Here is a 13,183-nt window from a genome sequence, read left to right on the forward strand (position 1 = left end):
TGACAATGTTGCTGTCGTGTTATTGAGTGTAAAGGCTTGAGCCTTTCGACTTGGTGTCTTTCCCCCCACTTCACTATCAGGGGCTGTGGACACCTTCACCCTCATTCACCATGACCTGGAGATCTCCACCAACCCTGTGCAGTATGCTATGATCCTGGACATCGTCAACAACCTACTGCTGCACGTTGAGCCCAAACGCAAGGTAACGAGATGCCTCAACATCTGACTAGGCAGTTGTTTGTCCTATCGCATTTGCAACTGTATACGGGGCAAATCCTAACTTCCACTTAAGTCGAATTTTCACTTAGTCATGTATTGAGGTCAGTGGGAGACGAAGTGAAAATTGTACTTGAGTGGAAGTTTGGATTCACCCCTACTGTATGATAGCTGAGGTCTCTGCACTGTACAAGTCCCTTATGCGTCCCAAATGGCATGATATTCCATATGTAGTGCATTACTTTTGACCAGGGTTCTAAATAGGAAAAAGAGGGAATAGCGCCTTTTGGGATGCCTCGTGTCCTACCCTCTGACCATGTTGTGTGTGGGCTCTGTCCTCAGGAGCACAGTGAGAAGAAGCAGCGAGTGCGTTTCCAGCTGGAGATCTCCAGTAACCCAGAGGAGCAGCGCAGCAGCATTCTACACCTGCAGGAGGCCGTCAGGCAGCACGTGGCCCAGATCAGACGCCTGGAGAAACAGATCTACTCCAATATCAGGGTGAGCCATTGGACGGACTGACTCACACTCTTCTCATAGGCCCTGTGTGGCGAGGCAATGGCTGATTTCAGCACTGTTCCTTGTGAGGTGAAAACCAAAGGTGAAGGTAATTCCTCTAGTTTACTTCATCCAATTATAATCTAGAGAGGGATTAAAACACATCCCTCAGTTACGAACCCCAAAGCACTGAAATATCTACTTGTATTTGACCTGTGTGGTGTGACCCCTCCAGGCCCAGCCTGAGGATCTGAGAGGAGATGAGCTGTCAGAGATCAACGTGAGGCTGCAGAACCAGCTCAATCAGGAGAAGACCGACATGCAGATGAAGAGTGAGGAGCTCAACATCCTCATCAGGTCAGCCCAACACCGCCACAGACACACCATTCAATGCCAAGTCAAACTACCGAACACTTTCACCACACCATCTTTTCAATGCCTAGGAAAACTACTCGGCCAGCCATGGGAAGTTCTGAGATACTTCCTAAGAATACTGACTCATCCTCTCCTGTGTTATTCCCTGCATGTCACTCTGCTCCCAGATGTTTTAAAGACTTCCAGCTGCAGAGGACCAATAAGCTGGAGCTGCGTAAGCCGCCGGAGGACGTGAGTGTGGTTCGCAGGACAGAGATCTGCTTTGCCCAGGCCCGCTGGTGTCTCACTGAGGAGGATGGACAGCTGGGCATCGCTGAGCTGGAGCTGCAAAGGTTCATGTACAGCAAGGTGGGCAGGGGGCAGGGAGGACACTGCTGCTCTGTCCTAACAAGGAGATGAACATAACTCTTTTGATACTTTGCTTTAGCTAGAGAGCTGGGCCCATATTCACAAAAAGTCCCAGATTAGGAGTGCTGAAATAGGATCTGTTTTGCCTTTTCGATAATAAGACATGGACAAGGGGTACCTGATCCTAGATTAGTACTCTTACGCTGAGACGCTTTATGAATGCGGGCCCCGATGTTGATGCTAAACATCTGTTAAACTGCCTCCTTCCACAGCTGAACAAGTCAGACGACACAGCAGAGCATCTCCTGGAACTGGGCTGGTTCACCATGAACAACCTGCTCCCCAACGCTGCATACAAGGTCAGGAAATGATGCTTATCTCTGACCTTTTCTTTGGTAAGGGCAGTCAACAGCTCATTTTTTACAACCGGTGGCGCTATGAACCTGTGAAGCTTAAAAATATTGCCTCTGAAAGGGATCTCTGGATAGTACAAGCCTTTTTGAGTTTTTTTTCAGTCTTTTGTCAGAAACAAGAAGTTTCCATCCTGCTGTTACTGATCCAATGATTCCAGATCCTATTGCACCCAAAGTGTGCTCACAAAGACCTCTAAAGCAGTGTTTGCTTGTGTTGATAACTCTCTACTTGGTTTCCTATGTGCAGCATGTGAGGGTATGTATGGTGCTGGTACAGTAACTGGGTGTTCATGTCACTGTTGTTGACACCATCATGCTCATCATCCAGTCAGCATCCCGGAAATCCCTCTCAGAATATAATGAATGTGTCCCAAATGACACCCTATTCCCTACATAGTCCGCTACTTTTGACCAGAGGCCTTGGTTAATAGTAGTGCATTATTCATGGAATAGGGTGCCATTTGGGATGTATCATTTGTTATTCAACAGTGCATGTCCACCATGGACTGGGTCATTCCAATGCCCACCTCCAGTCCTTCCTCTTATTGCGTGCTCCTCACTGCATTTGCACCGTCATCTGAATGTTTTACGGTACCATGTCTTACGTCGCTGTGTAAGTCAGGTTTGTTTTCCAAATGTTTTCCTGTTCATATGGGAGGAAGAATCCATGAATTGATTCATTTATCCTCCTGCTCACCATTCATGTTGTATGGATGCATTTCAGATTCATTTGATTGTCTTTACAGAATATGCTGTATTCTGAATTAAATTGTTTTCCTAAATTACATAAAATATATTTTTGTGTTGCTTCATGAATCAGCAGTTAGGAGCATGGCATTATTCCAGTGGTTATTTTGACTGCGTCCTGAATGACACCGTATTCCCTATATAGTACACTACTTTTGGGGCCATTTGGGATGCGGCCTCTGTGTTGTGACTTAACTTCATGAAACCTGTCTCCTAGGTGGTGTTGCGTCCTCAGAGCCCGTGTCAGTCTGGCCGTCAGTTTGCCCTGCGCATCTTCAGTAAGGTCCGCCCCCCTGTGGGAGGCATCTCAGTCAAGGAGCACTTTGAGGTGAGGAGGAAGCATGTGATCATAACATTTGAGATGTGTTAACGTGTTTGATCATAACACTGAAGATATCATAACATATGTGATCATAACATTAGAAATGTGTTAACGTGATCGTAACCTTTTTAATTATGAAAACATTGGGAGCATACAGGTAGATAGTGTTTCTCTGTTGTAATCTGTTTGTGTCGCCAGGTGAACGTGGTTCCTCTCACCATCCAGCTCATGTACCAGTTCTTCAAAAGGATGATGGGATTCTTCTTCCCAGGAAGGAATGTGGAGGAGGAGGAAGTTGCTGATGAGGAGGACAAGTCCCGAATGGTCACTACTGGTGTGTATTGCCTCTACCTGCTAGCATCCTGTCCAGGGGGAGTACATCAAGCTACAGAAACAGAAGATAGGTGCCTGCCCTATGGGCCATTCTGACTCGACTGGGCTTACTTACTTACCAGTTATTGACGTGCAACCATTATGCTGTACTATATACATTCACTTGCCCTCAAGTCTCCATCCATCCTCTACATGTTGACCAGCCTGAAATACACACCTCTCTCCACCCAACCAATCAATATTAGTTTCCATTATTGTTGCCAGCTCTTCAATACCACACATGGTATTGGATTGGTAGTTGCTGTGTCACCCTTGGTGGCTATTAATAGCCTAGGTCTGTGTGAGACTGTGTATCCCACATGGCAACCTATTCCCTACATAGTGCACTATGACCCTGGTCAAAAGTAGTGCACTTTAAAGGGGATAGGGTGCCTTATTGGACATTTTGGAGAGTTACAGGAGTATAGGGTGTGGACTCTTGAGGGCTGGTGGAGTCATTCAGAGGCCGTGGTGGTGCTGCTGCTGTCTTTCTTGCACTCACATCCACACTTGTTTTTCTTCCTGGCACTGGTTCTACTGATTGTGGCTATTTCAAAGAAGGATATATAACTACAATTACTATGATATGTGGTTGTTTTTCCTACTACACTTAGTTGAATGCACTGACTTGTAGATCACTCTGTGTAAGAGTGTCCGCTAAATGACTAATGTAAATTGTATCTCAGGCATGCCTGTCATCAAGCCTCGGCAGCTCTCGGAGGACACCATGGGAGTCATGGGCCCCAGCAAAGGGGTCACCCAGGGCTTGAACCGAACCTCTGGGGTCAGGAGGTCCTTCCGAAAGGCTGTTGAGGTATTTGTTTTTTAGTTTTTTTTTATGAGAAATGATAAAATATGTATCTTTGTGTTGATGTGTCCCCAATGTTCATACAGCCGTACTACGTTGTCACCCAGCTACATCTGCTGGGGTAATTGGCTCGTTGTTTTCACAAGCACTTCCCAACTTTCTCGTTATATACTTATTTTGACCAGCGCTCTATGGGTCTTGTTTAAAAGTAGTGAACTATGATGAGTATTTAGGGTGCCATTTCAGACGCAGCCTTAGGTCTTCCATACTGTATTGAAATCAAAGTATGTCTTATTTCCCTACCTAGCATCCTGTAGATGACATCGACAAGATGAAGGAGAGAGCAGCCATGAATAACTCCTTCATCTACATCAAGATCCCCCAGGTTCCCCTGTGTGTCAGCTATAAGGTAGGTATCACTATGTGCTGAAGTTAAAGGTAGCAAAATTCCGCACGGATTTCTTCCAACCGGGATTTCTGGAAAATCTGGAAATGGTCCAGAAGTTGTCTGGATTTTGCAACTAGCTAAAGGAGAACGGTACTCACTGCTTTGATTCAAGCCATTTATTGATTCTATATACATGTCGGTGTGTCAGTGAGTTCATAAATATACATTCCCCTCGAAGAGAGATGTCGTCATGATTCTGTGTTGACCCCATACCAGGTCACATGTTTTGTTCTCAGACTGGAAAAAATACCTCAATATCTGGTGTTGTCATGTGTTTTATCTGTTTGTATATGTAAACCTTCACACACTGTTGGCTTGTTTGTGACTTGGACGTCGTTTATAATCCCCCGATTTTTCAATTTCATGTATTCAGGGATTTGCAAAATAATCGTATTTTCCAATGACAGCATTGGCTTCCCGATTACAAAATCCCATAGCTGATTTGAGTAAATGTTTAATAAATCTAAATGTTTAATATTGAAAATGTAATATTCGTGTATGAATATGTAATATCATTAAATGGGAGATAAATGAACACAGACATGTAATGAAGGTATGATTATTGTAGAATTATTTGAACAACTGTTGTACTTTTTAACTCCCAAACAATGCAGTTTCATTATGTATTGTGTGCTTGTGTGTCCACATAGGGAGAGAAAAGCAGTGTTGACTGGAAGGATCTGAACCTGGTTCTGCCTTGTCTGGAGTACCACAACAACACATGGACCTGGCTGGACTTTGCCATGGCTGTTAAGAGGGACAGCAGGAAAGCACTTGTAGCACAGGTACTGCACTGAACCCTGTCCCGCTTATTACTAACCCAACCATTGTGGGGTGAAGTTCGCCTAGATACAGATCTTGGATCAGCCTCCCCTTCCCCTTGACCATTAGTTGGGGATATGCCAAACTAACCCAGGGTCAGCATATAGGGGCACCTTCATCCTACTCCGTGCTGCACAGAACCCTGGCCTCTCTCATTACCAACATGGTCATGCTCTGGATAAGAGCGTCTGCTAAATGACTTAAATGTAAATGTAAATGTAAATGTCCTACAGTAGCAGTTTGATGGCAAAAATGGCACTTCTACCATCATGATGTTCCAAGCTGCCAAAATGGCAATCCAAGATGGCGTAGCAGTGCAGACGTGGTTTGTTGTCCTCTCGTTTACTTTTTGTATTTTTTTGTATATATTCCAATTGAAAAATAAATCTCTTTTTCCATTTTTAAATTAAATATACCTTCCGGTAACCCGCCTCACTCAATGTGACACGGATCCGCAATTATCTTTTTAGACCCTATAGCCAAAACTTTAATCAAAAGGTAGCCAGCTAATTAGCTAAGTTACTAGCCATTTGGTTATTGTTAGCCACTGCTAGCGTTTTTTTAGCCTGGATAATACCTGCCAGCCTCGGACTGTTTTTCTCCACTACAACGCCAGATTCCTGCCGACCATTGATCATCACATCTAGCTATCTTCAACTGAGTGACCCAGCCCCGAAGCTAGCCCTGAGCCAGGCGCATCTCCCGGCTAGAAAACAAAATTCCCACAACTACAATACCTCTTTCGCCATCTGGCCCGGTCCCTTCGTTGACACGGCGCCCCGCCGTACCACCACGACTGGTCCGCAGACGTAATTCCATCAACTATGCCTTCAACCAGCCTTTGCCGGACGACGGAGCAGACGCTTCTACTTACCCCGGACTGCTAACTTTAAACACTGTCTCCCGCGTGCTGGCGTAGTAACGACTAGCTAGCTGCTTCCCTGTTTCATCTATTGCTGTAAAGTGGACCCTATAATCACTTGGCTACATGGCTGATGCCTGCTGAACTGTTCATATATCACGGTACTCCACTTTGTTTACCTTTGTTTATCTGTCGGCCCTAGCCCCGAACTCAGGCCCTGTGTGTAGTTAACCGACTCTCTCTGCCCATTCATCGCCATTTCACCTGTTGTTGTTGACTTAGCTGATTAGCTGTTGTCTTAACCGTTGTTGACTTAGCTAGCTCTCCCAATCAACACCTGTGATTGCTTTATGCCTCGCTTTATGTCTCTCTTAAATGTCAATATGCCTTGTATACTGTTGTTTAGGATAATTATCATTGTTTTAGTTTACTTCGGAGCCCCTAGTCCCACTGTACATGCCTTAGATACCTCCTTTGTCCCAACTCCCACACATGTGGTGACCTCTCCCAGTATAACATTATGCCCTGAATCTATTCTACCACGCCCAGAAATCTGCTCCTTTTATTCTCTGTCCCCAACGCACTAGACGACCAGTTTTGCTAGCCTTTACCGTACCCTCATCCTACTCCTCCTCTGTTCCTCGGGTGATGTGGAGGTTAAACCAGGCCCTGCGTGTCCCCAGGCACTCATTTGTTGACTTCTGTAATCAAAAAAGCCTTGGTTTCATGCATGTTAACATCAGAAGCCTCCTCCCTTAGTTTGTTTTACTCACTGCTTTAGCACACTCCGCCAACCCCGATGTCCTTGCCGTGTCTGAATCCTGGCGTAGGAAGGCCACTACAAATTCTGCGATTTCCATACCCAACTACAACATTTTCTGTCAAGAAAGGGGGAGGAGTTGCAATCAACTGCAGAGATAGCTTGCAAAGTTCTGTCATACTCTCCAGGTCTATGCCCAAACAGTTCGAGCTTCTAATTTTAAAAATGAATCTCCAGAAATAAGTCTCTCACTGTTGCCGCATGTTATAGATCCCCCCCTCAGCTCCCAGCTGTGCCCTGGACACCATATGTGAATTGATTGCCCCCCCATCTGTCTTCAGAGTTCGTTCTGTTAGGTGACCTAAACTGGGATATGCTTAACCTCTCTAGAGTATGTGGGACGGTAGCGTCCCACCTCGTCAACAGCCAGTGAAACTGCAGGGCGCCAAATTCAAAACAACAGAAATCCCATAATTAAAATTCCTCAACATACAAGTATTTTACACCATTTTAAAAATACACTTGTTGTAAATCCAGCCAGAGTCCGATTTCAAAAAGGCTTTACAAAGAAAGCACACCAAACGATTATGTTAGGTCAGAGCCAAGTCATAGAAAAACACAGCCATTTTTCCAGCCAAAGAGAGGAGTCACAAAAAGCAGAAATAGAGATCAAATTAATCACTAACCTTTGATCTTCATAAGATGACACTCATAGGACTTCATGTTACACAATACATGTATGTTTTGTTCGGTAAAGTTCATATTTATATCCAAAAATCTGAGTTTACATTGGCGCGTTATGTTCAGTAGTTCCAAAACATCGGGTGATTTTGCAGAGAGCCACATCAATTTACAGAAATACTCATAATAAATATTGCTAAAAGATACAACTGTTATGCATGGAATTTTAGATCCACTTCTCCTTAATGCAACCACTGTGTCAGATTTCAAAAAAACTTTACGGAAAAAGCACACCATGCAATAATCTGAGTACGGCGCTCAGACGACAAATCAAGCCAAACATATATCCGCCATGTTGGAGTCAACAGAAGCCACAAATAGCATTATAAATATTCACTTACCTTTGATGATCTTCATCAGAATGCACTCCCAGGAATCCCAGTTCCACAATAAATGTTTGTTTTGTTCGATGAAGTCCATAATTTATGTCCAAAACTCCTTTTTGTTAGCGTGTTTAGCCCAGTAATCAAAATTCATGACGTGCGATCACTAGGTGCAGACAAAGTCAGAAAGTTCCGTTACAGTCCGTAGAAACATGTCAAACGATGTATAGAATCAATCTTTAGGATGTTTTTAACATAAATCTTCAATAATGTTCCAACCGGAGAATTCCTTTGTCTTCAGAAATGCAATGGAACGCAAGCTAACTCTCTCACGTGAACGCGCCTGGTCAGCTCGTGGCTCTCTGGCAGACCTCTGACTCATTCCCCTCTCATTCGCCCCCACCTCACAGTAGAAGCCTAAAACAAGGTTCTAACGACTGTTGACATCTAGTGGAAGCCTTAGGAAGTGCAATATGACCCCATTTCCACTGTATCTTGGATAAGCAAAGAGTTGAAAAACTACAAACCTCAGATTTCCCACGTCCTCGTTGGATTTTTTTTCTCAGGTTTCTGCCTGCCATATGAGTTCTGTTATACTCACAGACATAATTCAAACAGTTTTAGAAACTTCAGAGTGTTTTCTATCCAAATATACTAACAATATGCATATCTTAGCTTCTGAGCCTGAGTAGCAGGCAGTTTACTCTGGGTACGCTTTTCATCCGGATGTGAAAATACTGCCCCCTACCCCAAAGAAGTTAACACCCCAGCAGTCCTACAATCTAAGCTAGATGCCCTCAATCTCACACAAATTATCAAGGAAACCACCAGGTACAACCCTAAATCCGTTTAACATGGGCACCCTCATAGATATTATCCTGACCAACTTGCCCTCCAAATACATCTCTGCTGTTTTCAATCAGGATCTCAGCGATCACTGCCTCATTGTCTGCATCCGCTATGGGTCCACGGTCAAACGACCACCCCTCATCACTGTCACACGCTCCTTTCTAATCGACCTGGCCCAGATATCCTGGAAGGATATTGACCTCATCCCGTCAGTCGAGGATGCCTGGTCGTTCTTTAAAAGTGATTTCCTCACCATCTTAATAAGCATGCCCCTTTCAAAAAATGTAAGACTAAGAACATATATAGCCCTTGGTTCACTGCTGACCTTGACCAGCACAAAAACATCCTGTGGCGGACTGCAATGGCATCGAATAGTCCCCGCGATATGCAACTGTTCAGGGAAGTCAGGAACCAATACAGACAGTCAGTCAGGAAAGCAAAGGCTAGCTTTTTCAAACAGAAATTTTCATCCTGTAGCTCTAACTCCAAAAAGTTTTGGGACACTAAAGTCCATGGAGAACAAGAGCACCTCCTCCCAGCTGCCCACTGCACTGAGGCTAGGCGACACGGTCACCACCGATAAATCCATGATAATTGAACATTTCAATAAGCATTTCTCTACGGCTGGCCATGCTTTCCTCCTGGCTACCCCAACCCCGGCCAACAGCTCCACACCCCTCGCAGCTACTTGCCGAGCCTCCCCAGCTTCTCCTTCACCCAAATCCAGATCGCAGATGTTCTGAAAGAGCTGCAAAACCTGGACCCGTACAAATCAGCTGGGCTAGACAATCTGGACCCTCTTTCTAAAATTATCCGCAGCCATTGTTGCAACCCCTATTACCAGTCTGTTCAACCTCTTTCATTTCGTCCGAGATCCCTACAGATTTGAAGCTGGGTCAACCCCTTCTTCCAAGGAGGTGACACTCTAGACCCAAACTGTTACAGACCTATATCCATCCTGCCCTGCCTTTCTAAAGTCTTTGAAAGCCAAGTTAATAAACCGATCACTGACCATTTCTAATCCCACCGTACTATCTCCGCTGTGCAATCCGGGTTCCGAGCTGGTCATGGGTGCACCTCAGCCACGCTCAAGGTATTAAACGATATCATAACCGCCATCGATAAAAGACAGTACTGTGCAGCCATCTTCATCGACCTGGCCAAGGCTTTCGACTCTGTCAATCACTGTATTCTTATTGGAAGACTCAATAGCCTTGGTTTCTCAAATGACTGCCTCGCCTGGTTCACCAACTACTTCCATAGACAGTGTTCAGTGTGTCAAATCGGAGGGCCTGTTGTCCGGACCTCTGGCAGTCTCTATGGGGGTACCACAGGGTTCAATTTTCGGGCTGACTCTTTTCTCTCTATAAATCAACGATGTCGCTCTTGCTGCGGGTGATTCCCTGATCCACCTCTATGCAGATGACACCATTCTGTATACATCTGGCCCTTCTTTGGACACTGTGTTAACTAACCTCCAAACGAGCTTCAATGCCATACAACACTCCTTCCATGGCCTCCAACTGCTCTTAAACGCTAGCAAAACCAAATGCATGCTTTTCAACCGTTCGCTGCCCGCACCCGCCTGCCCAACTAGCATCACTACTCTGGACGGTTCTGACCTAGAATACTTGGACAACTACAAATACCTAGGTGTCTGGCTAGACTGTAAACTCTCCTTCCAGACTCATATTTAACATCTCCAATCAAATCTTGGACATCCGGTTTGGAGCGAGCGGTCGCATTTGCATTCGCTCTGCAGGTAGTATAACTTTTCATTACATTTCATTACATTTCATTATAGTACAACGGTTTAATTTGTCCAACCTTAGCAATTTCTTCTTAGCTAGCTACATAGCCGTCTGTGTATCAAAGATAATTGCGTAATTATCGTATTTCGTCGTCTATCGTAGTCCACACTGCTATCTGCCCAGCAGCTAGCCAGCTAGCAAACGTCCACCGTCTACCCAATAGTAGTATAACTTTTCATTACATTTCATTATAGTACAACGGTCTGATTTTCATTTTCATTACAGTACAACGGTTTGATTTGTTTGATCTTAGCTAGCTACATAGCCGTCTTTGTATCAAACATAATTGTGTAGTTATTGAGGTTCGCTAGCCAGCTATTTTCGTCCTAACGTAACGCAACGTAGCCAACACTGCTAGCTAGCCAGCTTGCCACCGAATAGCAGCATTGTAGAAACGAGTGCATTACAACGGAACGACTTGATTAGTGTAGTGTTGGCTGGCTACACAGTTGTCTTTGCTATCTTTGATTTGTTTGATCTTAGCTAGCTACTTAGCTGGCTACGTAGCCGTCTTTGTATCAAGGATAATTGTGTAGTTATCGAGGTTCGCTGAGGTTCGCTAGCCAGGTATTCTCGTCCTAACGTAACGTAACGTAGTCAACCCTGCTAGCTAGCCAGCTAGCCACCGATTAGCAGCACTGTAGAAACGATTACATTACAACGGAACGACTTGATTTGTGTAGTGTTAGCTAGCTACATAGTTTTCTTTGCTATCTTTGTATCTAAGATAATTGTGTAGCTTTGAGTAATTATCGGTTAGCTAGCCAGCTATTTTCGCCTGCCGCGCTGCCGTCCTCCTACCTAGCCAACACTGCTAGCTAACACTGCTAGCTAGCCAACTACTACCGAATAGCAGCACTGTAGAAACTTACATTACAACGGAACGACTTGATTAGCGTAGTGTTAGCTAGTTGTCTTTGCTGTCCTTGTATCCATGATAATTGTGTAGTTTAGAGAAATTTAGAGAAATTGTCGAGGTCACCTAGCCAGCTTCACTTTCAACAACGCAGCCACTGCTAGCCAGGCTACTTCACCAGCCAGCAGTACTATATCATTTTAGTCAATTAGATCTTTTATTTTATTTATTTTTTGCAACGTAAGCTTAACTTTCTGAACATTCGAGTCGTGTAGCCCACTTGTCATTCTAATCTCCTTTGCTTTAGCGTAGCCTCTTCTGTAGCCTGTCAACTATGTGTCTGTCTATCCCTGTTCTCTCCTCTCTGCACAGACCATACAAACGCTTCACACCGCGTGGCCGCGCCCACCCTAACCTGGTGGTCCCAGCCCGCACGACCCACGTGGAGTTCCAGGTCTCCGGTAGCCTCTGGAACTGCCGATCCGCGGCCAACAAGGCAGAGCTCATCTCAGCCTATGCGTCCCTCCAGTCCCTCGACTTCTTGGCACTGACGGAAACATGGCTCACCACAGATAACACTGCTACTCCTACTGCTCTCTCTTCGTCTGCCCACGTGTTCTCGCACACCCCGAGAGCTTCTGGTCAGCGGGGTGGTGGCACCGGGATCCTCATCTCTCCCAAGTGGTCATTCTCTCTTTCTCCCCTTACCCATCTGTCTATCGCCTCCTTTGAATTCCATGCTGTCACAGTTACCAGCCCTTTCAAGCTTAACATCCTTATCATTTATCGCCCTCCAGGTTCCCTTGGAGAGTTCATCAATGAGCTTGATGCCTTGATAAGCTCCTTTCCTGAGGACGGCTCACCTCTCACAGTTCTGGGTGACTTTAACCTCCCCATGTCTACCTTTGACTCATTCCTCTCTGCCTCCTTCTTTCCACTCCTCTCCTCTTTTGACCTCACCCTCTCACCTTCCCCCCCTACTCACAAGGCAGGCAATACGCTTGACCTCATCTTTACTAGATGCTGTTCTTCCACTAACCTCATTGCAACTCCCCTCCAAGTCTCCGACCACTACCTTGTATCCTTTTCCCTCTCGCTCTCATCCAACACTTCCCACACTGCCCCTACTCGGATGGTATCGCGCCGTCCCAACCTTCGCTCTCTCTCCCCCGCTACTCTCTCCTCTTCCATCCTATCATCTCTTCCCTCTGCCCAAACCTTCTCCAACCTATCTCCTGATTCTGCCTCCTCAACCCTCCTCTCCTCCCTTTCTGCATCCTTTGACTCTCTATGTCCCCTATCCTCCAGGCCGGCTCGGTCCTCCCCTCCCGCTCCGTGGCTCGACGACTCATTGCGAGCTCACAGAACAGGGCTCCGGGCAGCCGAGCGGAAATGGAGGAAAACTCGCCTCCCTGCGGACCTGGCATCCTTTCACTCCCTCCTCTCTACATTTTCCTCTTCTGTCTCTGCTGCTAAAGCCACTTTCTACCACTCTAAATTCCAAGCATCTGCCTCTAACCCTAGGAAGCTCTTTGCCACCTTCTCCTCCCTCCTGAATCCTCCTCCCCCTCCCCCCCCCTCCTCCCTCTCTGCAGACGACTTCGTCAACCATTTT

The 13,183-nt window shown here is 45.6% G+C and overlaps 1 protein-coding gene across 7 annotated transcripts in view; it reads left to right on the plus strand.

The window, feature by feature from the left end:
• Positions 1-13,183, plus strand: part of LOC139548774 (bridge-like lipid transfer protein family member 2) — a 42,107-nt gene that overhangs the window by 22,326 nt on the left and 6,598 nt on the right. For 6 of the 7 annotated variants that reach the window (XM_071358602.1, XM_071358604.1, XM_071358605.1 and 3 more), the window contains exons 29-38: positions 81-202; positions 559-714; positions 947-1,068; positions 1,254-1,434; positions 1,707-1,793; positions 2,812-2,922; positions 3,115-3,250; positions 3,975-4,102; positions 4,404-4,505; positions 5,195-5,329. In XM_071358602.1, the coding sequence (XP_071214703.1) occupies positions 81-202; positions 559-714; positions 947-1,068; positions 1,254-1,434; positions 1,707-1,793; positions 2,812-2,922; positions 3,115-3,250; positions 3,975-4,102; positions 4,404-4,505; positions 5,195-5,329 (1,280 nt within the window). Of the gene's footprint in view, positions 1-80; positions 203-558; positions 715-946; positions 1,069-1,253; positions 1,435-1,706; positions 1,794-2,811; positions 2,923-3,114; positions 3,251-3,974; positions 4,103-4,403; positions 4,506-5,194; positions 5,330-11,940; positions 12,516-13,183 lie in introns of those variants that run through there. The other variant, XM_071358608.1, reaches the window with a different exon arrangement.

Source organism: Salvelinus alpinus, chromosome 22 (genome assembly GCF_045679555.1).
Source record: "Salvelinus alpinus chromosome 22, SLU_Salpinus.1, whole genome shotgun sequence".
NCBI classification, from domain to species: Eukaryota; Metazoa; Chordata; class Actinopteri; order Salmoniformes; family Salmonidae; genus Salvelinus; species Salvelinus alpinus.